This window comes from Haemaphysalis longicornis, unplaced genomic scaffold (assembly GCF_048455015.1).
Source record: "Haemaphysalis longicornis isolate Haplotype H1 unplaced genomic scaffold, Haemaphysalis longicornis Haplotype H1 scaffold_1, whole genome shotgun sequence".
NCBI classification, from domain to species: domain Eukaryota; kingdom Metazoa; phylum Arthropoda; class Arachnida; order Ixodida; family Ixodidae; genus Haemaphysalis; species Haemaphysalis longicornis.
This window is the reverse complement of record NW_027526203.1, coordinates 8,016,057-8,042,382: the sequence shown is the minus strand read 5'-3', so window position 1 is coordinate 8,042,382 and position 26,326 is coordinate 8,016,057. Positions and strand designations below refer to the sequence as shown.

Here is a 26,326-nt window from a genome sequence, read left to right as displayed (position 1 = left end):
GACGGTTCCCACTCGGAAGCTGCTACATTTTCTGGTAACTCCGGTGCGTCCGCTGGGCGAGCGATCACTCAAGGTCACGTGACGCAACATCTCTGACTTCCAGCCGGCATGGAGCGCGGCCAGCGCAGGCCAACTTTTAAATGGCCAACCTGAACGCAATTCTTTTCCCTAGCTCTTGTCTGTTATGTGGAGAGTTGCTATTTTTGCTCGCTTCCACTTGCAGGTGCAACTACACAGTCATCTGGACACCTACATGCGTCACGAAACGATCTGGGATCTGGCACAGTTAAGTTCGGTCCTCACAATGCAGGTTGCGGGTTTTCAACCCGGATAAAAGTTAAAGGGGTTAACTGATTAGAGGGACAATTTCCCTCTTGTAGCTATAGAGGAGCTTTTTTTGTAATCGATGGACCCGAATTTCTGCGAAACTGCCAGAAACACATCAATGCCGCCTTTACGGGCATGTTAGTAACTGTAGGTCCTTGCAGACATTACATGCAATACAGTGCGCAACTACCACATAACTAAATTGAATAGTTATTTTTTACAACGAACCTGCATAAGGCTTGGTTCTGACAAAACAGGCGTCCGCGAAAAGAGCCGCGTAGAATGAGAAGTTTCGTCTTCCGATTTAGGTTAAAAGGCTTTGCAGCTCTCAATAGCATGCAGGAAACTTAAAAAAAAAACGTTTACTGAAGTCGGTCGCTAAGATGACTCTATCATTACGACGAGGTGCATTTACGTTTCCTGATTAGTTAGTTCACACTGAATTTGTAGATGTTACAGAACTCTCGTCTGCTGGCAATAGGCACCGGAAACTGAAGTTTGCCCGCGACTGCAGCGTGGCACCTCTCGCCGCCGCTTAAATACTTTGGGTCGGTGGATGTCACGACCGGCCGTTCAGTGCATGGGAAAACACGCGCGCTGCGTACGGTTCGATGCTGTGCGACGTAAGTCTTTTTTAAGAAATAGTTATAATGGAAAGTTGCAGTGCCCGAAAGGATCAAGACGCTGCACGAAAGAATTTGTGGCAGCGCCGCTACTGCTGCGTGAAGGACTGCCGCAATTGCGAAGGTCGGTCGTAACAAGCGACCCGTGGACAGCGATCTACGCAGCCAAACGCAGATCTGCAATTTTCACTTCAGTCCTATTGCTGGTGACCCTTGGTTGCGAGACGACAAAACCCTGCAATTGCCGTTGTTCGTGCGCCGTAGATGAGGGCTGCATGTTCCTAGCATATTTTTCAGTTTTATGGTGCGCCTTGAGGTTTTGCACATGCGCCCGTAGCTCCATTTTGCAGGATGTACAATAAGCCATATCCCCAGATGGTGAGCTGGTAAGCCAATCTATAATTGAAAACGAAACTTATACCTGTGCTACACGAGCATTTGGAAGGACATTTCAGTCGAATGACCTTCGAAATTTCAAATGTCATTCGAACTGGAAGGTGTTCTGTCGATCTACACGACCATTCTCAAAGGCAGTTGAAAGTTTCTGCGTTCGCCCGCCATGTTTAGGTGTCGCCCCTGCTGCCATGCTTCGTTCTTGGCGGAAATATAACTTTACATTTGAAATGGGCAAAAAAGGAATTATTAGAGATCAAATTGATAACTATCTACAAGCGCGCACAAAACATGCACAAGGCAGCCAGTTTCTTTTTGTCTTTTTTCGCACCGCCGGTGTGGAGATTACCAAATTACCTCGTAATCGTAGAGTGAGTGACAGAGAACGAAAACAAGTGCACGAGTGAAAAATTATGGAAATCTTGCACTTCAAACACACATTTTTTTTTACTCGTAAATAATTGTTTTTGTTATTAGTCTTGCAGAAACTGAGCCCGAGGCTACGACCGCTCGTGTTTCAAAGGCCTTTGAGACTCTCAAGGGTCGGTTGTCGGGCTCCTTTGACTCAAATGCCATTTTAACCAAATGCCTTTGAAAAACGTCGTGTAGCAGCTCAAAGGTGTCATTTGAGTGAAATGGTATTTGACTCGAAAGCCTTCGAAACGTTCGTGTAGCACGAGTATTAATTTAAGGGCTCCTAATGCGTGGTAACGAAACTGGCATGGTTAAATGGCAATACAAAACGGGTCGTAAATCTAGGAGAACAAGAAAGAAACAGGGGTAATACAATTCAACATTTCGAAAATACCTTTGAACGCAGGATCTTTTTCCCATTCTCTTCTGCGTCACGAAGCACCTGTGGAGTGTTGAGCAGGGGCGTTGGTCAGACTGTAAGTACTCAGTGATACAAACGGGCGCTGAGTTCCAAATGGTTTATTTTTAGAGTGTCCAAGCTATTTTATACTCTAGCCGTATCAGAAAAAATCGATAGATATCATGTTTCAAAGGGTGGGTAGTAGCGATTGTGCAGAGTTACAAGTTTAAAAAACCGCCGAAAAATATTATCCTTCACACATAGACAGTGACGGTGTGCTGATACTTCTTTCACTCGCTTTACTTGTGTAGCAGGCTTCTCTTATATCTCTCGGTCTTATCCGAGGCTGTTCTTACTGAACTTTGTTTTTCAAGTGCTGGCGTGCATCCACATCATTTACACTGGTCACCAACGTGACCTCCGAAATCTCTGCGTACTGCAAGTCGGCGCACATCGGCACTGTCAATGTTTGAAAAAAGAGATTAAATTTCTGGATGATTTTTTAAAGCTTGTAACTATTGCCAATCGCCCCTACCCACCTATTGAAATTTCATATCTTCGAATTTTTGTCTGTCACGTTCGGAGTACAAAATCGCGTGAACGCTCCAAAAATAAATCAGTCGAAAGTCAGCGCCTGTCTGTGTCCCTGTGTGTCTAGTTTTTCGTGCCGTTTCTCCGCAATGTTGGCAATGGTTTCATGACCACGAGCCAAATTTACGAGCTCGCACCACATTCCTGCTGTGACTGATTCGTTTACTTTTTCTTGCGACCCAGCCCAAAAGTGGTGGGTCGACAAGTCTGAAACAAAGCATTTTTAAGACTTTAGGATGTAATACAGAAGAGCCCAAAAATAGCCAAATAGCCAACGACCAATTTTTCCCTCCAACTACAAAATCAAGCAGCCCAATTTGGCTATTTATAGCCCAACCTGGCATCCCTGTCTGCCCGTCTCCCACGCGCACACGTTCGCGCCGCCCGCGCGCCTATGCCTATGCCCGCGCGGACCGGTGGTGCCATCTCTCGGGGGCGCCGACGAACAGCGGAGCGCCGGACCGGTTTCAGCGCACAAGCGTCTCCCGAAGCGCTCGCCGGCTCGGGATCGCGGGCCGTGGTTCTCCGCGATTCTCACACTCCTCCCCCCTAAAGACTGGACGCCCCTTGAGCTCAAGTGACACCACGTTACACAGCACTCGTCACAACACCTCAAGTCAGCAAAACTGCCACCGAACGCCACTCCTACGCCAGTCCACACCAATGTTCGCCACACGATGCCGCCGTCGCGATGCTCGCCTCACAAACCGGGAAACACATTGCACAGGTTCCGAGTCTCTCGCGGTTGGGCAGCACGGCAGGTTGGCAGGCCCGGGGGTAGCCTGCAGTCGCAGCCGACGAACGCCGGGGTCGCGCCGTGATGCGACCCTCACTCCCAGCTCGAGGCGGTAACAGGAACGGCCGCGTCCACTGCGGCGGCCCGAAGGCTCGCGCCGCTCGCGTAGGCGCCAGATCCCGCCGCCTCCTGGGTTCCGTGGCCACTTCGACCGCAGGTCCTCCCGAACGGTTGGCTCCCGGAAGGTCCGTGGCCCGGCGGGCCGGATCAGCAACTGGCGGCAGCTCCGCGGGCCGCGATCGGTCCCGCCGGTGATTCAGCCAAGTTTATTCTAGTAACGTTGGATTCAGCAGGCCATCGTCGCTGTCCGTGGCAGTGGTGACTGGCGTGGCTCCTGGTGGTATCCGTTTGCAGGTCTCGCTCTTACCGTCTGGTGCAAACGATTCACATACTTGTTGTGGGGAGCAGCGGAAGTAATCAATCTTCTGTGACTTGCCGGAAACCTTATCGACGACCTCGCCAAATAGGATAACAAAGATGCCCGAGGGTACTCCCCCTTGCACGTTCGCTTGCTCGCGGAATCACGAGTCCGGCAACTTAGCTCTAGCCGCCACCCCCGCCTGGAGGCAGCTCGCCTGACTATATTGCGGGGGGAAGGCATCGAAACACCCGTCCGAGCTATTTCGGCCTGGTGCGTTGGTCGGCAAAGCAGCGTCAGGATCAAGCAGGCGGGGCTCCTGCAACTCACTCGCAGCAATACAAGCTGCCGTAGAGCCAGTGCCAACCGCAATACCAGCGGCTTACGGGCGCACGTCACCGGTACAGGTCGCCTGAGAGTCCGTCTCTTCCAAAGACTGCCGATCTCTCGTGACTAACGAGCCTGCTCTTACTGCCTAAACGCAATCTCGAGCGCAGACTTCTCGGCATCGATACGCACGCACTCCGGAAGCGCGGAGACAGCGATCCATTGCTTCCGCGATCCCCATCAGAATCAGAATCAGAAAAAGACTTTATTTGTTCGTTGATTATGCATACATGAGTGACAATACAGAAGGAGGTCCCAGAGCCAAGGGCTGAAAGGGGACCTCCTGTGAGTAAGCGCATAGTCAATGGTACATGAAATATTGGCAGTAGATCAAACAAATCAACAAAATTAACACATAGTCAAGGGTAACAGAAGACAGGTAGTTGCATATTGACAATTAAAAGAGACAATGTGGTTACGGCTGTAGAAAAAATTCAAGAAGACCTCTTTTACATACATGCAACGACGAAGAGAGTTTAACGTTAGGTGGCAGGGAATTCCAAAACACGAAAGCGGCAAAGTTGGCAGTTTGTTTTCCATAATTAGAGTGTGCATTAGGTAACAGCAAATTATCATTAGAGGCAAACCTAGTGGAATTTACGTTAACAAGACTTGACCGGGTGAAAAAATTCAGAGGTACCATGTTATGTAATGACTTAAACAACAGGATTGCTAGGTTATATTTGAATAATTCATTTATAGATAATATACTCAACTGCTGTTGCAGTGAAGAAGCATGGGAGCGGAATGGACTGAAAGTTAATATGCGAATGGCCTGGTTTTGGATGTGTTGCAATGGCATCAAATGAGTGGGGTACGTGTTACCCCATGAAGATAAGCAGTACGTAAAATGGCTATGAATAAAATCATAGTAAAGAGAAAGTAAAGTTGATACACTAAAGAAATGGCGTGCTTTGAGTAATATCCTGATATCATGAGCAGTTTTTGTTCTTTAAATATGAAATGTGCTGAGTCATATTTTAAATGACTGTCAAGAACAACCCCAAGAAACATGCATTGGTTAACTACATGAATGGCATGATTCTTAATACTTATTATTGGTTCATGTGTAAGGTGACGCTGAGTCGAATGGAAGATCATGAACTTTGTTTTAGATGCGTTGATATGCAAACAGTTTTGGCGACACCACAGCAAAATGTTGTTAATGTCAGAGGTAAGTTTTTCTGTCAGAGAATGAAGGCATTTGTCAGTAGCTAATATTGTATTATCATCGGCGTAGAAGAAGGGTTCAGAGTTGGAAACACAATTAGGCAGGTGATTGATGTATATTAAGAAGAGGACAGGACGCAGTATTGAGCCCTGGGGCACGGCTTTGTTTGTGGTTTTAAAGTTTGAAAGATTTTGTGAAGCACAGACTGCTTGTCTTCTATCAGATAAGTAGCTTTGAATCAGTGACAGAGCAGGTCCTACAACGCCTATTGCAGTTAGTTTATGAAAGAGAATGTTGTGAATTATCGAATCAAAAGCTTTTGTTAGATCAATGAACAGGGCTGCAGCATAATTTCCCGAATCAATTGCATATTTAATATTGTCAGTGAAAGACAGTAAAGCAAGATTGGTGGAGTGACCGCCGCGGAAGCCGAACTGGTGTTTAGATAGGGTGTTGAATTTTGATAAGTACTTGTTTAAACGCCGAACAATGGATTTTTCGATTATTTTGCTAAAGTACGGGAGAATAGAAATGGGTCTGTAATTGGATATTAAAGTTCGGTCTCCTTTTTTAAATATCGGTGTGATTTTGGCCCCTTTTAGTTGGGTTGGAAATACACCCGTTTTGAAAACAAGATTAATAATGTGAGCAAGTGGTTCAGCTATCTGGTGAACTACCCATTTAATGTTGCAAGGGTTAATTTGGTCGAGGCCTGCACTGGTAATTTTAGTCGATTTTATGGTCTTGATGACTTCATCCGGGCTAGTTGGAAACAGAAAAAATGAGTGCAAGGAACGTTGGTGGTGCTGCTCAAGAATTACTGGTGAGCATGGTATATTAGAACAAAAAATTCATTAAGCGCGTTGGCGATATCTAATGGGTGATAGAATACAGACCCTGATGACTGAAGCTCAGAGATAGGTGCCTCATACTTATGATTCAGAAATGAGTTAATCACTTTCCATTGTTTCCTTACATCAGGACCAGCTTGCTCAATTTTCGCTTCATAATGCTTTCGTTTTGCTTCTTTTAACAGTTTGTTTAGTACATTGCAATATTTGTTGTAGCGGGCTTTGAGCCTCATACGGTTGCTTTTTACTCTTTTTATACAAATTATCTTTTTTGCGCATGCTTTTAAGTAAACCAGTCGTTAGCCATGGATTATGAGGAGCAGGGAACTTTTTCTGGCACTTTGTAGTAACAGTAGACTCGTTTAGGCATTTATTAATTACCAACGCAAACTGATCATATGCATCATTGGCGTCATTCGATGTTAAAATAGTGGACCAATTTACGTTACTTACGCGGGTAATGAACTGATCCTTATCAGTTCTCACGGTGTTAAATGATCTATTAGAGCTGGGCAGGGGACATGGATAAGCGAAGAAAATTGGATAGTGATCAGCGATTCGACTATCTACGACGCCACAGTGTTGAGGTGACATGAAGTTCGAAAATATATGATCAATTAAAGTTCCGGCGTGACTGCAGTGACGCATCTAGTTGGGAGAGTGATTAAGTATTCGTAGCCAAATCCAAAAAAGCAGTTGGTGTAATCAATGCACGTATGATTTTCCTCGTCTAAGATATTAATAATAATATCACCCATTATCTACTTTTTGCTTTTCAGATGAAATGGTGCTGAGAAGGTCGTTAAGGGCGGTACAGAAGTCCGACACCGATGATGACGGGGAACGATATATGCAACCTAGGATAATTTTGCTAGCATGAGATGGTAAAAGGCAATCTTCGAGTTCTATCCACACCGATTCGCAATTTATCACGGGCAGTTCCAAACCCGCCGCGGTGGCTCAGCGGCTAAGGCGTTGCGCTGCTGAGCACGAGGTCGCGGGTTCGATTCCCGGCCGCGGCGGCCGCTTTTCTGATGGAGGCGAAAAGCAAAAACGCCCGTGTGTACGAGATTTCGGCGCACGTTAAAGATCCCCAGGTGGTCAAAATTAATCCGTAGCCCTCCACTACGGCGCGCCTCATCGCCTGCGTTGCGTCGGCGCGTTAAACCCTGCAATCAATCAAATCAATCAAAATCAATCAATCACGGGCAGTTCCAAATCAAGTCGTCTTTTGTGTTTTATGGAAGGTGAAACGAAAATAGCCGCGCCCCCCTGATTGCTGTTCGAGCGATAGCAGTATTCTGATGAGTAGGATAGAGGGCTGTGTAAATTTTTATCATCAGGTGAAAGCCAGGTTTCTGTCATGCAAATACAAGAAAAATTGCGCTCTAATGTTGAAAGGAAAGCAAAACTTTCGTCACAGTGCTTGTTCGAACTTCGGGCATTAAAGTGTATTGCTGATAAAGAAGGGGTACGAAGAAGAGCTTTAAATGTATCTGGTGAATAGTATGTGGCCATGATGAAAGGAAATTGATAGTGTTATCGCGTTGTCTACATGGTGATCCCAGCTAGCCAAACATCGAGAAATCTGCCTCGGATGCAATTCGGAATACCCGACTGTCATTGGTCTTTCTTGCTTTAATGTGGCCATTGTCGGTCCACAAGTGAAGCCACCCTTTCTTTTTTTTGATTGCCAGAGCCTTTGCAAACAACCTCTTGTTATCAGGGGTGAGATGGTCGTTAATGTAGACGGGGTAGATATCTGGTCCGGGGTAATCAATGTCCTTCGTGTTAAGGCGGGCCTTCCGCAGTTTACTTATGAATTCCTGTTTTTTAGAGCGGGAACAAAAACGGGAAATAATGTTTTGGCTTGTTCCAGCCTTCGTAGGCACGCGGTGAATGACGTCTATGTCAGTGTCTGAAATGGTACAGCTAACCTTTGTGCCAACGGCCTTAACAATTGCCGTGCAGTCCTCTCCTTGGGGACATGAAATTCCCTTCAGCTCTACATTGTTGATCCGAGAGTACTGTTCCATCTCAGCGACTCTTTTTGTGAGTGCATTATTCTGAGCAGTCAATGCCTTGTTAGCAGCAACTAGAGTTTTGTTTTCAGCACGAGCTTCTTCGACAAGAGAGTTAAGATGCGAAACACTAGCTACCAGACCATCGACCTCAACCTTCATCGACGCGAGATCCGGTGCTGAAGCGTCAGCATCACATTTGATCTCCGCGTAGACCTGCTCAACCGTGTCAGCCATCTTACCCTCCAAAAGAGCCTCTAGTTCATCAATTCTTCTAGCGAGTTCAGCACACATTACCATGACGGCACTTTGCATCGCTCTGTGTCAGCGTCAAATCGGCAAACACTCTGCCTCGTACTCGAAGCGCACTAGCGGCGGGCTTATCGTGCGGCTTGCGAACTCCCAAACACCGCACCCTCGCTCGGTAGTGTCCGCGCCTGCGGGAAACTTCAACCGGCGCCGCCGGCACGACTGCGCGGGGACGGCGCTACAAGGAAGGTGACCCGCCGCCATGTTGGAACAAGGCCTACGTACCACCTCCCATCTCGCAAGTGGGCCGCGACTACTGTGCTCGGAGGTATCCTTCTGACGTACCGCCTGGTGCGTGCAGGAAGGTTTATACATTTGCCGTCACGCCTGTATCGGGCACCATAACTGTCTGCCTGCAACCGACTGGTGTGAGGCGTTTCGTCTGAAGTCTTCCGGACAAAGCGTAGCGGGCTGCGACTGCAGCAACGCATTTCTCGGGGAGCTAGCAACCTCGAATTCGTCTGAAGACGAGACCCACGTTCGGGCGCCATGTGGGATATGAAGGGTTCCTCGGGGACCTTGCCAGCACTCTGGGGTAGGCCACCATGCTAGCTCCCGGCGTGTCAACCACGCGGGCTCCCATGCCTACGGCAGCCCAGCGAGGTTCGCCGATACGAGAACACAGTAGACCGTAGTGCCGAAGCACGCCGTCCGGGTCGTGACCGCGAACGGGAGGCGCGCGACAAAGTTCCCACCTGAGATATATGTATCCGCCGACATCACCGCGCTGTTGTGCCGTTCCTGCCCCGACCGGGCCTCCGGCGAGACTCCGCCCGTCTCCCACGCGTACACGTTCGCGCCGCCCGCGCGCCTATGCCTATGCCCGCGCGGACTGGTGGTGCCATCTCTCGGGGGCGCCGACAAACAGCGGAGCGCCGGACTGGTTTCAGCGCACAAGCGTCTCGCCCGAACATTCGCGGGCCGTGGTTCTCCGCGATTCCCACAGTGTTTATTCGTCGCGCCCTCTGAGCAGTGACCGGTCCCTATACATGACCATACAAGGGAGCAAGGCTACAAATTGATTTGATTGATTGATTGTGGGGTTTAACGCGCCGACGCAGCGCAGGCGATGAGGCGCGCCGTAGTGGAGGGCTCCGGATTAATTTTGACCACCTGGGGATCCTTAACGTGCGCCGAAATCTCGTACACACGGGCGTTTTTGCTTTTCGCCTCCATCAGAAAAGCGGCCGCCGCGGCCGGGAATCGAACCCGCGACCTCGTGCTCAGCAGCGCAACGCCTTAGCCACTGAGCCACCGCGGCGGGTAGCAAAGCTACAAGAGATGGCTGTAACACTTTTGTAATCAGAACTATGTCAACAAATTACATTACAATTACCTGAAAAGACGACTCACACTTGGCCGAGTTTCTTCTACTTTTCACAATTACGTAATTCGCAGTGAAGCTGTAAAGATTGCAGGATTCCCGCCTTTTGTCAGCACTTGGGCCTCTACGGGAAGGTAACGAACAACGCCATGTTTGTCCGCTAGAAAAAAACTAGTAAATAAAAGTGTTTCATTCAGCTAATTAACAGGCAGCAACTGCGCTCACGTGCAAATTACGGTTCGATCCCGGCCGCGGTCGCTGCTTTTCAAATGGAGGAGAAAAGCGAAAACACCCATGTGTTTAGATTTCGGCGCACGCTAAAGATCCCCAAGTGATGATAGTTAATTCGAAGTCCTCCGCTACGGCGCCCCTCATTGCCAAGATGTAGCTTCGGCGCGGTAAACCCCACAATCAATTAATTGCAGATTACAAACAACGTGTTTGTTTCGCGCGCTGCTTGTATAGTGCGCCCAGCGTCACTGGTCACACTACTTCATAGGCTTGAAATACACTGGATATTTTTAATCGTTGGTTTAAGCCGCATGTTTACAGAGAGGGACTTTGGAACCATCCACTAGTTGTAGTCCACCCAATTCATGGTGATACTAGACATTGATGGAAATTTTCCACGCAGAAAAAAAGGACTGGACTTGGGCTACACCAGTGTAGAGGACGTCAAAGAGAAGACGAAGCCTAAGGAGGGCACCACATTGGAGAATTACCTCAAAGAAGTATTCAACTTCGTCAGGACCATCGTGTAAGTGCGTGCCGGTTTTTCCCGTTTCAAGTACTGAGTAGGGTAAATATTACCCCATAGAGTTTCATACTGTCGCTGCAGTCGCGGGCCGCCGTGGGCGGCGCAATTGCTGCTAGCGACGTTCCTCGCCTGATTTTCTTAGCTAGCCATACGGCTTCTTTCTTGTCTCGAAGCCAAAATCAATAAAAAAGTAACATTTTTTTTGTTCATCGTACATTAAGCTTCTAAAAAACTACTGACATTTTGGAGGTTCAATTTTATAATACCAAAACAGATTTAATGAACTATCTACGGTAATATTGTTGCTTTTTTGCAGCCATAGCCAACGTTTCAGCCTGTTGATGAGACATGCCAAGGACAAGTGGAACGTACCTGCCGGGTACACGACGGAACGCTCGCTGAAGCGCGGCTCCCCTAGACAGTGGCGCCAGATTTCCCTCTAGTATTTCCCTTTAGTTTTCCCTGTAGTTTAGTTTGCCAGATTTCCCTTTAGTATGAAACTCTACGTATTACCCCACCAGTGGTGTAAATATGGGGCTCGTGCACTGCAGTTTCAAGTGAACATGTGGAGCCACCTAGTAGCGGCGGCGGAATTTTTTCTGAAGAACAAAATAAACATATACAGCAGTTCGCCACGGGGCTCAATTTAAACAACAACCGAGAAATTAATACAAAACAATTACCGCGTTTGATTAACTTCACAGTTGCGATATTCATAGAAATATTCCGCTGACGAGTTCTGCGGGAATGCAAGCTGAAATATTTTAGAAAGCGCCCCTTCTCCAATAAAAGCAGGCGACAGTACACGGATCAGCTGCCTGCGACGTCGACGTGCACAAAGCAAATAGTACCCGAGAAACAAAAAGAACTGATCCATAGGCGCATTTGCATATCTGCACGACACTTGGCGTAAGACCGCTGCGAAAATATGCCGCGTGTCCAACGAAACGGAACGAATGGTTATTTTTGTTGGTCCTCAAATATAGCCTATAGGCCTCCTGCGCTGGAGTTTTGGCGACATGCAGCCACCCTAGTGGCCGACGCCTCTGGGTAGTACAAAAGCAGACGACCCTCGCCGCCCTCCATGTGTTTTTAATTACAAGCCAGAGTGAAAGTTGGTTGTACTTAGTTTAATCGCTTTGTGGCGCGTTTAAATGACTGCATACTGTATGAAATAGCCCTTGAAGTAGTTGCAGAGGCTAAACAAAATAATATGCGCTAAAAGAAGCCGATTTATCGGCTTTCTTTTGAGCGAGCTATCGCGGTCGTCGCGGAGTTGCAGAGTATCGCCAGGTCGGGTGGTCTAACTTCTGGAGGACCATTACCGTTCATTATTCTTGCATGCGGTCGGCAAAGGAAAGTTCACGTAGCTAGACACGGAACGCTGCTGGTAACTGCAAAAGGTTGCTTCAGCGGGAGCATGCAAGCGAACGCAAGAATTGCGCAGCCGACTCACCTGACACTGCTGGCCTGGCACCGCCTTGAGAACGAGTGGAAATTTTGTTTTGTATTTTCACAAACTAAATGATTCTTGCGTAACTTTTTACGCCGCACGATTTACGAACGGCAGGGTACTTGTATACTAGCGAGTAGGTGAGGCAATATCGTCAAATAAACAAATTAATCATCACCAGCCTATCTACGCCCATTGCAGGGCAAAGGCCTCTCCCATTATTCTCCAATTACCTCGGTCCTGTGCCAACTGTGACCAATTTATCCCCGCAAACTTCTTGATCTCATCTGCCCATCTAACTTTCTGCCGCCCCCTGCAACGCTTGCCTTCTCTAGGGATCCACTCTGTTACCCTTAATGACCAGCGGTTATCTTGCCTTCGCATTACATGCCCTGCCCACGTCCATTTCTTCTTCTTAATTTCTACTCATATGTCTTTAACACCAGTTTGCTCCCTGACCCACTCCGCTCTCTTCTTGTCCCTTAATGTTACACCTATCATTTTCCGCTCCATTGCCCGCTGAGTCGTTCTCAATTTAAGTTGAACCCTCTTAGTGAGCCTCCAAGTTTCTGCCCCGTAGGTGAGTACTGGTAAGATGCCGCTGTCATACACTTTCTTCTTCAGCGACAATGGTAGGCTGCTATTCATTATATGAGAATGCCTGCCATATGCACCCCACCCCATTCTGATCCTTCTAATTATCTCTGCCTCATGGTTGGGATCTGGAGTCACAACTTGGCCTAAGTAGATATATTCGCTTACCACTTCCACTGCCTCGCCACCTATCTCAAACTGCTGTGCTCTCCCGAGGTTATTGATCATTACTTTAGTTTTCTGCATATTAATTTTCAGGCCCACGGTTCTACTCTGTTCACCCAGTGCGGAAAGCATGCTTTGCAATTCGTCCTCCGAGTTACTTAGCAAGGCAACGTCATCAGCAAATCTGAGGTTACTGAGGTATTCTTCATTAACCCTTACTCCCACCTGTTCCCAATCCAACGTTCTGAATACTTCTTGTAAGCATGCTGTGAATAACATTGGAGAGATTGTGTCTCCTTGTCTGACACCCTTCCTTATAGGTATTTTACTGCTCTCCCTATGGAGAATGATGGTAGCTGTAGACCCATTGTAGATATCCTCTGGTATTCTTATATAATGCTCATCTACCCCCTGGTTCCGTAATGCCTGAATGACTGCTAGGGTTTCGACCGAGTCAAATGCTTTCTCATAATCTATGAAGGCTAAATATAGCGGTGCAGTATACTCAGCGCACTTCTCTATCATCTGATTGATCGTGTGAATATGGTCCATTGTTGAATAACCTTTACGGAACCCTGCTTGTTCTTCAGGTTGACTGAAATCTAAGGTTGCAGAGATTCGGTTAGCGATTACCTTGGTAAATACCTTGTAGACGACTGACAGTAAGCTGATCGGCCTGTAATTTTTCAAGTCCTTCATGTCGCCTTTCTTATGGATTAGGATGATGTTCGCGTTCTTCCAAGATTCCGGTACCATTGCGGTCATTAGGCATTGCGTATACAGGTTTGCCAGTTTTTAAAGTACAATTTCTCCGCCATCCTTCAAGAGGTCTGGTGTTATCTGATCCTCACCAGGTGCTTTGCCCCCTTTCATTTCTTTCAAAGCCTTCCTTACTTCTTCGATCGTTACTGGTGGGATGTCTATCTCCTCTGAGCTACTGTCTCGTTCGGCATTATCCTGTATGTCCCGGCTACTGTACAGATCCCTATAGAACTCCTCGGCCACTGCGACTATTTTATCCCTATTTGTGATGACATTGCCTTGCTTATCCTTAAGTGCATACATCTGATTTTTCCCCACGCCAAGACGTCTCTTCACTGCTTTCAGGCTACCTCCGTTCTTTACAGCGTATTCGATCCTCTCCATATTATACTTCCGTATGTCAGCTGTCTTACGCTTATTGATTAACTTCGAGAGCTCGGCTAGTTCTATTCTGTCAGCTGCGGTGGAGATTCTCATGGTTTGCCGTTTCCTGATTAGATCTTTCGTCTCCTGTGAAAGTTTACCAGTATCCTGTTTGGCCATAGTGCCCCCGACTTCTACTGCACACTCCGTGATAATGCGTGTAAGGTTGTCGCTGGCTTCCTGTGTCGTAAGCTCGGCTTCCTCGTTAAGGGCGGAATATCGGTTCTGCAGCGCGATCCTGAATTCTTCTACTTTACGTCTTACTGTTAGCTCATTAATCTGCTTCTTTCGTACTAGCTTGTTGCGGTCCCTCCTCAAATCTAGCCTAATTCGAGATCTTACCATACGGTGGTCACTACACCTTACCCTTCCGAGCACTTCCACATCCTGCACGACGCCAGGGTTATCGCATAATATGAAGTCTATTTCATTTTTGTGCTCCCTATTCGGGCTTCTCCAGGTCCACTTCCGACTCTCCCGTTCACAGAAGAAAGTATTCATTATGCGAAGGTTATTCCGTTCTGCAAACTCAACTAGTAGGTCACCCCTGCTATTTCTACAGCCCAGACCATAGTTCCCAACTGCCTTGTCTCCAGCCTGATTCTTGCCTACTTTAGCATTGAAGTCCCCTATTAAGCGCTATTAATGGACGCCAAACAAGCACCAAATCGCACGCCTGCTGCCTGCAAAGATGTGCTTCTGTATTTGCATAACATTACAGCCAGCCGCCTACACGGCGCGCGAACCCGAATATTTACATATGATCATCACTGACTCTGTTGGTTATCTTCTAGTGCAGGGGTCGTCGCTAGCAATCTGAACGCCGACACGCCAGTTTTATCCTCAAATGGAGTTAGGCAGCGAGACAAGAACAGAGAATTGGTCGCTTCCAGTTGAATCGTCCACCTTCACACTTCGCCAGATTAGTGTCCAATATTATTGGCAATTCCCTATTTCTTTTTTTTTTGCGTTGAAAGCCCCCATCCCCCTACCATCCGATTTTTTTGCCGTCTAGCCCTCCGCCGTGTCGGCTGCATGCAACTCGGCCCTACAATTAAAAACGTTGCTGACCCTCATTCTAGCCTATGAAGTGCGAACTGGGAATATATAATGCAAGAGCGTAATTAAGTAAAGTGTGAGCAAACAAGGAAAGCGAGCGGCCTCTCGCTTCCCCGAACACCTTGGTTTACCGCCACTAATTTCGGAATTTTTTGATTTTAGTAAAGCGTTCGATAAGGTTCCCCACGGAAAATTAATTCATAAGCTCGAGTGCATTGGGCTCCCTTCAAATATCATATCATGGGTTAAGGCTTACCTCCGACATAGACAACAGTTTGTAGAAATTAGCAAATGTTCCTCTAGTGTCCGTCAAGTAACTTCGGGTGTACCGCAAGGGAGCGTACTAGGACCGCTTTTATTTCTGATTTATATAAATGACATAACTAACAAAATCCCTGATAATGTGCATATTAACCTATTTGCAGATGACTGTGTCATTTTTAAACTAATTGCCTCACCAAACGATCACTCATGTTTGCAAAATTCAGTTATCGCAATTTCTGATTGGTGTAAACTTTGGGGTATGGAAATAAACATTAAAAAAACTGTCTTGCTTCGGGTAACACGGAAAAAAGAACCTAGTGTATTTTCTTATGTTCTAAATGACACAATCATAACAGAAGTTAAAAAATACAAATATTTAGGTGTTACATTTAGTAATAAATTATCTTGGTGAGACCATATTTCCGTTACGTGTTCAGCAGCTTTGCGAAAATTGTGGTTTTTGAAGGGAAAACTTAGAAAGGCACCGGCACAAACCAAACTGTTAGCTTATAACACTTTCGTGCGATCGAAACTCGAATACGCGACGGTTGTTTGGGACCCTCATACTAAAAAGGACACCATGAATTTGGAACGTGTACAAAGAAAGGCTATTAGATTCATCTTTGGAAAATATAAAAGACAGGATTCCCCAACCTTACTAATGCTTAGAAATAAAATCAGTTCGCTAGAACGCAGGCGCAAAGTTTGTCGTCTCCAGTTTTTGAATAGCATCATAAGTGGGAAAATCGGACTTAAACTACCTCGTTACGTAACTTTTCTTCAAGCCCGAAAAACAAGACACATACATAACCTCTCTATTACCCCAATATTTTCTAAAACAAATTCTCACATGAATAGTGTTTTTTTGTGCGTACCATTAACGAATGGAATTCCCTCCCCCTTAAGGTTTAACAATCAAGAAACTTCTTACAAGAACTGGAAAACTACTTGCCTCATGAATTAGAATAATCTAAACCTAGGCTTGTGACCACTTGTACGTTATAAAAATTTACCTGCTGTTCTGTTATATTAGTGCTGGGTTTTTGGGGCAAGGCGTTTTGCCCCACTGCGATTTATTGTGTTGTTCTTATGTCGCGGTTATGCTAAGTCAAGTATTTGTAAATTTTTGTGACATGTTATAGGTAGCATCCTGTTCATGCGTTCTTTGAATTCTTGCTCTGTACTGCCCTCCCTGCATGGGCCAGCATCTTGGCCTCCAGTATGAATAAATGAAATGAATCGCGAAACAGATTTCATGCTTCTGACGCTCGCTACATTTTGTCACTGAAACACGCAACAAAACGTCAAGCTAACGCTGCACCATGTATTCGTAACGGCGACGCAAACGAGCACTGTTTAATGAAAGTGCACGCATAGTGCGCAGGTGTGCAAAAGAGCGGCGCACCGCAGCCGGCGAGCCAGCGCTCCGTCGGACTCGCTGGCTTTTTAAAGCGTGATCATCGCGGATTGCGTAACTCTTCTTTTTTGATCGGCTGTTGTTGAAAAGTCTTTGTCACCTACAGTATTAGTTTAAAGTAGAAGTTTGACTTCAAACGGTCCGCGAACCTTCTTCAAACCTTCAAAACTTCAAACCTTCCCGGCACTTTCGTCGGCTCTGTAAACGCATTTAGCGCTGCAAAGCTTTTCCCCTTAATGCCAGGTTGATCGCCGGAAGTGACCGGACTCGTCGGGGATGGGCTGGTGACCATGTCGCAGAACAATCGGGAACATCGAGCTCCTTTTGCTTCTGTCAACACGCGATCCTATGGAACCCGCGCAGCTTTGTACTACCCGGAAGTACTGCCCGGAAGCCGCTTGCGCAGCGCCCCTTGGGCAGCGCAGGAGGCCTATAACTGTGTACGCATAAGCAAATACATGAAGCATCCCACGATTATGCATGCTTCTATTGTACGTAGTCATACTAGCAAAAATGAAGAAAGCTTTAAAATGAAAACAATAGAAAAGTAAATATTTACGCTACACAGCGAAACAACAACAAACAGATGGACACACCAGCCACCATTCGGAGGCTCGCATCTAGTTTTATTGAAATGACGCTCAAATATTTCAAACATATGTTGCTGTACAACTGGTAGTTTGCGTTTCTGCCACAGTAGGTGAAGGGAACGAGTTCAAGTGGAGCTTGTTGCGCAAAATATTTTTGCTGAGAAAGATTATAACATGCACAGCACTATTCATGTTTTCATTTAGTTACACGAACATGACGTACAGCTCTATCAGCTTTGAAACAATTTCCATTATTCCAAATGTTCTTTTTTTACATGCGATGCTGAGAGCATCTTTTGTCGGCGGCCCTGTCCTTCCTGCGTGCGTCCGTCGTCGTCGTCGGCGTCCGCACTCTCTTCCGCTCACCCCCTCTCCTCTCCGATAGCGAACACTCTCTCGCGAAGAGCATTGGATTGGATTAAAGTGGATCGTGTTGGTTTGTGTTGCGTCATAGTCGCGGCAGACGCACTGGCGCCGGCGCGTGCCCAGGTGAGAGCGAACACTCTCTCAACATTTGCGGCTGTGCGGCCCAGCGCGCTCTCAATCCGCCGGTGTGCGGCGCTGCGCGCGGTGCTGCGCATGTTCAGCACTCTCTCTCTCCGCGGTCTCCTCTCCTTCGGGCGCGCTGCGCATATAACCGGTGTGCCGCTCTCCGGCGGCCTTTCGGTCGACGGTTGCTCTCTGCTTGCGCTTGAACCCCCCTCAGCGACCAGGGTTCCCGCGAGGGGAGGTGGGCGTAATTTTTTTTTTCATCGGCACTCCGAATGCGAGAGGAATCATTTGTGCACAATTATAGTTCCTGTTGTGCACTCTACCATAGCTGTTCCCGTGGATATCCGAGCGATAAACAACAAGGTAAATAAACGCTTACAGGCTTTCATGAAAGCTTCCTCACGCGCATCTGCGTCCAAAAGTATTCGCACATGAAGTACGCGTTTATGAACCTAATTTTTTTCTGAGATATTTTTCTGAGACTATCCAACGAAGTCATCATAGTTGCAACAGTTTGAGGTACAGTTTAGACGAGCAGTTGCATTTTCAAATACCAGCCTCTACATACCTGAATCATCGGGCTCTTGAAGCCGCATATCCTTGGTGTTGCAAACATTATACACGAACCTTTTGTCGCGATTTCTATCAAACCACTTCCTGACACGTACAAGGTACAGTGGAGTTTACACGGTAGAAATTCACTTCTGATTCTGAAAGGCCTGTGAAAGTCCGGTCGCTGGTCTTCTCTTCATTGATCCGTCCGCCAAAGGATGCCACTTACGCCAATCATGCCCTGAGGAGGCCCTGCCTTAAGGCTGAAGCCGAACCGGCCCAACCATGGGCCGAACAAACAAAATCCGTAATCGTTGCCGGCGCCGCTGGAACATTGCGCCGTAATTTATTGCTCTTGCGGGGACGAGGGGCCTCACAGAACGGGAGCACAGGAGTGTCTCCATTGGTGGAGCGAACGCGGCTTCTCTCTCACACACATACAGCTTCCGGGAGGCGAAGCACGCACGCACACACACACACACCCGCTCACTCCTGCACTACTGTTTCTTTTAAAGCGAAGATTTTTACCTCTATGTGCGCTCACTGAGCACATCTGCGGGTGAACGCCCTGCGTTCTCACTGAATGCCACGTGATGGCGTCACGCGACCTCCCCCTTGCGCCGCTCACTTGTAGAGGCCGTGTGCGCAGCTTCCGCATACCCTGGGAGTTAGTAACAATAAAAAAAGCCGCCCGCATCTTCCCACTGGGGGAACTCGAGTAAATGCGTCGCATCTACTCGAGTCAAGCAAAGCGTCACGTCAGGCGAAAGCCAAGCAAAGACGCCCTTGACTGAATTCCGAACGCGCGCTCCGCCGCTTATATACGTTGAGGGGACTGCGTAAGCCGGCCCCAGTCGACGACGTTGGCGTACTTGTAAAGCGGCGTGGACTCTAGGTGTTTGAGCCAAGCGCGGATGTTGCTTCGCCGGAGAACGGCACACCGGTTATATCAGCGCGCCCGAAGGAGAGGAAACCGCGGAAGAGAGAGTACTGCACATGCGCCGGCCCCAGCGCGTCAGCCGCGGCTATGACGCAACGTGCCGCGGCTATGACGCAACACAATCCAACACAATCCACTTTAATCCAATCCAATCCAATCCAATCCAATTCAATCCAAGCCAATCCAATCCAATTCAATCCAAGCCAATCCAATCGAATCCAATCCAATGCCCCTCGCGAGAGAGTGTTCGAATCCAATCCAATGCCCCTCGCGAGAGAGTGTTCGCTATCGCCTCGACTCGACGCGCATGCGCAGTGAGCGTGCGGACTACGGACGCCAACGCGGGTGACATCGTGAGTTACTGAAATGCTCTGCATTTAAAAGGAAGGAAAAATTAAAGGAGTACAAATCCAAGGAAGTCTAAATAAAGAATAAATTAAAGGCGAGAAGGAAAAATCACAGAACGAAAAAATAACTGATCAGCTTACACTCAGTCGAATACAAGGTACTCTCTTAGATAATGGCTAACAGAATTTCTGCTACTTTAAATATCAGTAAACCTAATGAACAAGCAGGGTTTTGAGGGAGGGTTTCGAGTCAGGTGATAGAGAAATGTGCGGAGTATAGTCAACCCCTATATGTAGCCTTCATAGATTATAAGAACGCATTTGACTCGGTCGAAACTTCAGCATTCATGCAGGCATTACGGAGTGAGGGTGTAGGCTAGCATCATGTAAGAATACTAGATGATATCTAAAGATGGGTCGACAGATACCTACAAGGAAGGGCGTCAGATAAGGGGACAATCTCTCCAATGTTATTCACAGCATGTTTACAAGAAGTATTCAGAACATTGGATTGGCAACAGGTGGGAGTAAGGGTTAATGGAGAAGACCCCCGTCACCCCAGATTTGCTGATGACGTTGTCTTGCTAAGTAACTCGTGACACGAAATTGAAAAGCATGATTTCCGCGCTGGACACGCAGACTATGATCGTGGGCCTGAAAATTAATATGCAAAAAAAATTACGTAATGATCAAAAGCCTTGGGAGAGCACAGCGCAGCGGTTTAAGATAGGCAGCGACGTAGTGGAAGGGGTAAGTGAGTATATTTACTTAGGCCAGATAGTGACCCCTATCCCAACCATCAGACAAAGATAATAAGGCGGATAACAATGGGGTGGAGTGAATTCTCCGGGCATTCTCAGATAATGAATGGCAGGCTACCATTGTCCCTAAAAAGGGAAGTGTATAACAGGTGCATCTCATCGGTACTCACTTATGGAGCAGAAAATTGAAGGCTCACTAAAAGGGTTCAACTTAAATTGAGGACGACTCTGCGAGCAATGAAATGGGAAATGATAGGTGTAACTTTAAGGCAGTAGAAGACGGCCGAGCGGGTCACAGAACAAACGCGTGTTACGCCGATATTAACGGAAATTAACAAAAAAGAAATAGGTGTGGGGATGGCAGATAATTCGAAGGCAATATAACCGTTCGTCATTAAGGGTAACAGACTTAATCCGTAAAGAATGCAAGCGTGGCACGGGGTGGTAGAAAGTTTAATGGGCAGATGGAATAAAAAATTTTGCGGGGATACATTTGTCGCAGTTAGCACATGGCCGGAATAATTTATTATTTATTGTAGAGGCCTATCTCCTGCAGTGGGTGTAGACAAGGCTCCTGATGATGATGATGATGATGATGGTGTTGGTGGTGGTGGTGGTATTGGTGATGGTGACGATAAAAGGGAGATCACACCAATGCATGGCATCTCATTTTGCCTCCGTCTCTGCCGCTCATCTCGTCGCCTCCGCCGGCGGCAGAGACGGAGGAGAAGTGAGATCGTCGAACACCGGGTTTGAGCCTTTAATTTTATAAAAAAAAAATGAGTTTCCACTCATCTTCTTCACCAGTACAACTCAACCAACCACCATTTGTCGATCATGCAATGATCTAACCTTAGCAAATGGTACCCCTTTGTACTATAAACGGGTGTGGTTAAGTGAATTTCACTTGTCTTTGGCTTCACTCTTTACAGAGCCACGTATGTGAACTGAAATGACGTCACATGGGTAATTGTTGTTGGTATCGTAAACAGCTTCGCTTTCCAAACACATTCACAGTGTGGATTGGTCCGCATTTTTTTTTGTAAGTGGGCTCGTGGTTTTCGCATTTTTATTTTTATCTTTCATTTGGGCGACGCCGCTGGTGCTGAGTTGAAGCCGTTGCAAAATGGCAGCGTGTTCATACGGCGCGGAAACAGACCCGCGCTTGCCTACAATCGATTTTGTTTCGGTAGTTCGCTTTCCTGTTGCCCTTGTGAAAAGTTTTCCCTTTACTAAATTACTGTTTGGCTGTTTCTATCGCGTTGAAAAAGAATAGCGGCTATTCTTTCTTCCTTGTGCTGATATTCGTACACTGCCGAACGAGACGCTACGCGACGTCGCCTGCTTCGTCTTCGTTGTCCGCAAGGTGGCGCGGAACACAGCAAATCAGTGGCGTCACCATACCAGCGCACGAGGCCCATAGCGTAAATATTACCGGAAGTTGCGGCTGTCCAAAAAATGTTTTCTCCTTGCACTGAATTTATGGGTCGATACGGGCTAGCTGGTAGGCCATCTCAGGAATTATGTCTAAGAGCCAAGAACGACATCTGGAAATAGATATTGATCTCTGTCCTGATGCGCCTCTACGCTATTGCGCCTCTGTCCTGTCAATGTCTTTTTCCTGAAGTCGTGCTTGTCGCTTAAACAAAATGTCGATTATTTCTCCGTGCGCTTTTGAAGAAAAGGTGAAGAGTATAGGATTAAACCGCTTGTACAGTCAAACCCGTTTATAGCGAACTGCAATATGCACCGGGATTAGTTCGATATATCCAATAGTTCGATATAGCCGAACCCGCCTTTAACGAGCTCATCGTTACGAGTTCGCCATCCGCGGGAGCCCCCTCACCTCCTTACCAACTCCGCCATCCGCGTATGCAGAAACAAACACAGTACAGTAACCATTACCATACCAAAATAATCCATTTATTGCAAGTAATAATGCTACTTTCCGCCTTAAATGCCCACGTTGCAAAAAAAAAAGCGTGATTTTTATTTTCACTTTCGTTTTGGCGGCTTCAACTAGCATAGCACTCTCTACACGAAACATTGTTTGCACCAGTTCGAGTCCGCGCCCTTAAAAATCTAAGCATTGGCGGAGCACATCGACTGCCGAAAGCGGTTCATTATAAGCGTCGGACGGATTTCACTCGCGACATCATCGGGAACGCTGGCGAGCTCTTCCCACAGTTCACCGATGCTGCTGTCTTGGTCCAAACTGACTCGCTGACAGGGCGGGTTCCGTCGTGAGTCCCGCGCGTCGGAAACAGTTACGGAAAGTATTGCGTGTCACGTCGCTCAGTGCGAGGCGCAATGTCTCAGTAGCGGCTCTTGCTTCGTGGTCGCGGCCAATCCACATCTCAATCGCCGCTCCGAGATCATGCATTTCGGCGGCCATTCTAGGCGCCAAGAGTTCGATATATCGGATGTGAACTTCGTTATAAGGAATATGTTTCCCATGTATTTCCGTAACTGAAATATTTTTGTTCGATATATACCATAATTCGCTCTATCCGGGTTCGTTATAGCCTGGTTTGACTGTATATGATTTTAGCGCCTGCTCTGCCCGAGCGAGCGAGAGAGAAAGAGAGGATTTGCCGAGTATCGTCTGTTACTCTACGAATGACGGAATTGTATGGTGCTCCTGCTGCCCCAGCCTGCTTACGCGCTTTCCCGCCGTCCTCATATTCTCTAGCGTCCTTCCCCTCCACGCCTCAGCTTCACCCATTTTCCTGCGCTCTATCCCCTTCCTCCCAATACTCTCCCCGATCTTTTTTATCCACCCTTCTCCCACTCATACCTTTCTCCTTTCCCCCACCAACCTGTCTCCTCCATTCAAGGTCCCTTCCCACCAGCCGCGTTGTGTGAACCGCCAGGTCGCAGGGTGCTTGCGGGTAACCAGTTTACCACCGGTGGTCAGTGGGTCAGTGAACCACCAGCGAGCAGACCCACAAATTCTGCGCTAGTGGGGCGAGATCGAAACAGACGGGCAGGATGACTGACACACGGATCAAAATTTGGGGCTTGCCTCAAGCAAGAGTGTCGTCCTTTAAAATCGCTCATCTGTGTCACCGTGGTAACTTTCTAGCTCCCATCAACCATTGCTTGACGTGCGCAGGCTGCGGCTTCGTTAATATAGGGTTGTTTACACCGAACTGTTTGAGACACACAGTCCGTGCAGCCAAAATGGGGTAGACTATGCCCCGTCATAATGCGAAAGCCAACAAGCTCTCACATCATATCGAACCGGGCTTCGCACTATGCCGCGGAAACTTTCAATATTGCTGTCTTTCATTGGCACAGGCGGCAAACATTTGGAAAATAATCTGCAGAGATTCACAGAATTGTCTACTAATGCGGAGCATTTTTATGCAGTTTGTCTGGAGTGTCAATTATTTACAGCCAACCATGGCTATTAGAAGTGAAAGATGTTGTATTGTGTTATTCTTTTTAAGTTTTCTTTTGTTTTCTTTCTGCAATTATGTAAAATTACACCATTGTAGCGATCAAGTGCATTTATTCCGTTAATTATGTTTTTTTATTCGGAGAGGCAAGGCGCACTGCAGAGTTGCTCCGTTGGCGCTATTTTTTATTCGTAAAGCGAGGTGCATGAGATGCATATTTTTGAATTTGAAAAATTTTGTGATAATTTTTTTCAGTTTTTCTTGTTTCTTGCTTTTTTTTTCAAAATTCTGTTTCACCAATTATCTCCCTTTACGCTATTGTAACGATTAAATGTGTAACTTCTGCCAAATCTGTGCTGCCTACAGTCCGGGCTGTGGGGCAAAGAGTGCTATGCCTTAGGAGGCCGCACAGGAGCCCCGAAATCTACCAACTAAAGACAGCTAGGCAAGATAGCGGGACAAAACTCGCGCTCTAATGGGGCGATACGTGTTCCAGCAGGCTGTCTGCGTCGGGGCCGGCTCCGGCGTCTGTCTATGACACCAGCGTCATCGTTCGGAAGAGATGCTTTTCGAACCAAGTTGTCACAGTGGTAACCTACGTAGCTTCTTGGAATTGGGGTGAGCAACCTGAATCCTCGAGTGATTCGGCGCCAGGTAGCCGAAGAAATCAAGTACAGAAGGCGAGCCACAATGCTGGTCGAAACAGTCATACGTGCACCAGAACAGCAGCCGTAATCGGGCGCCGTATTAAAACAAAATGCGTCATGGTTACTATTACACTGGCAGCGCGACGCAAGAGACAGTGGTACAACCAAAAGAACGAACTCACCGCATCCTGTATATTTCGCTGGCCACACAAGTGTCACCCACTGCGCTAAACGAGATGGAGCTTGACAACATCGTGACAGCCCATCCCGCTGCTCAATTGATGGGGCCGGGGGAGTAACGGTTGTTACAGAACCTCGGTTGTCTCCTCCAAGGCCTGGTCTACGAAACGTCGGACAATAAAGAGGGCGATTTTATTGCCGTCCAGGGAGGACAGTTGCCCCGTTCCCGCCAGGTTGTCTGATACTTAGTATGCGCTGTGTCGTCGGCGCTACCGATCCACTTCCTGAAAATTCGTTGCTGTGGTCTGCGTCAGGGCTAGTGAGATAGCTCTTCTGCTTCACGTTACTTCTTGTGTTGTGGCTTGAGGCAGAGTTGTGCCGATGACGAGGCCCTCCTTCGTCTGTACCACTCCAGCTTTGGCTCGCCTTCCGCTGTATGAGGCGGCGTCCGGGTCGGAGACCATGGAGAGGAACCCATGCAATTTTCTGGAAGCTTTGGCTCTGCCCCGTGTCTTCCTTAGTGATAGTTGGTGTGCATGCTTCTTAGTGGCAAGTTGGTCGTGATGCGGCGTCGCCATTATTGCGGCATTTCCTTGGGTGGGGTAGCGTTTAAAGAAGTCTAGTTGATTTGTTTGAGATCTTCTTGACCTGTTGAGGTTTGTGTGACGCACGTGGTTGGGCAGAGGGCCGTCTATGAGCTCATCGACCATATTATCACGGGACAGGACAAAATTACACCCATCTTCCCGCGAGGGAACCCTGGTGTGATGCGACGCATCGGGGGGTTCAATTGGTGTTCCCGTTGGGTTGATTCTCTAAATCGCGTTAAACGTGTTGTGAACGCGTATGATGCATTTCCGTCACATGCGGGTGTACCTATACGCGGGACGATGGGCGTAATTGTTGTGTCTCACCACTCACTGAAGGGACCGTCGCTTCCATCACGTCTTCATCGAAAGAATCAAGTCAAGCACGAAGTATTGATTGATTTTAGGGTTTAACGTGCCGACGCAACGCAGGCGATGAGGCGCGCCGTAGTGGAGGGCTCCGGATTAATTTTGACCACCTGGGGATCTTTAACGTGCGCCGAAATCTCGTACACACGGGCGTTTTTTCTTTTCGCCTCCATCAGAAAAGCGACCGCCGCGGCCGGGAATCGAACCCGCGACCTCGTGCTCAGCAGCGCAACGCCTTAGCCACTGAGCCACCGCGGCGGGTCAAGCACGAAGTAGTCAAGCAAGGTCACGTCAAGTGCGAAAGCGAGCGCTTGACTGAACCGCCGTAGCGCGATACCCGCTTTATATTCACAGCGCTTGAAGGAGAGGAGACAATGGAGGAGAGTCGCGCATGCGCGCAATTGCGCGCGCCGGAGCAGTTGTTAATGCAGCGTTACGCAGCGAAGCGCGCCCAAACAAGCGCGCCAGCTGTGGTATGCTTATGAGCCGGAGTGAGAGTGTTGCACACAGCTGTGGGAGAGAAGAACGAAGGAGGGAAGCGGACGGCCGCCGCGACGACGACGCAGGAGGGACATGCCTCAGAGCAAGATATGCGTCGCAT

General features: G+C 47.7%; 1 protein-coding gene across 1 annotated transcript in view; it reads left to right on the top strand.

Annotated features, from left to right (window-relative positions):
* Window positions 1-8,452: 8,452 nt before the first annotated feature.
* LOC144175984 (adenosine deaminase-like) overlaps window positions 8,453-26,326 on the top strand; it is an 89,220-nt gene continuing 71,346 nt past the window's right edge. The window contains exons 1-2 of the mRNA XM_077705208.1: window positions 8,453-8,508; window positions 10,600-10,722. Coding sequence (XP_077561334.1) covers window positions 8,453-8,508; window positions 10,600-10,722 — 179 coding nt within the window. The remainder of the gene's footprint in view (window positions 8,509-10,599; window positions 10,723-26,326) is intronic.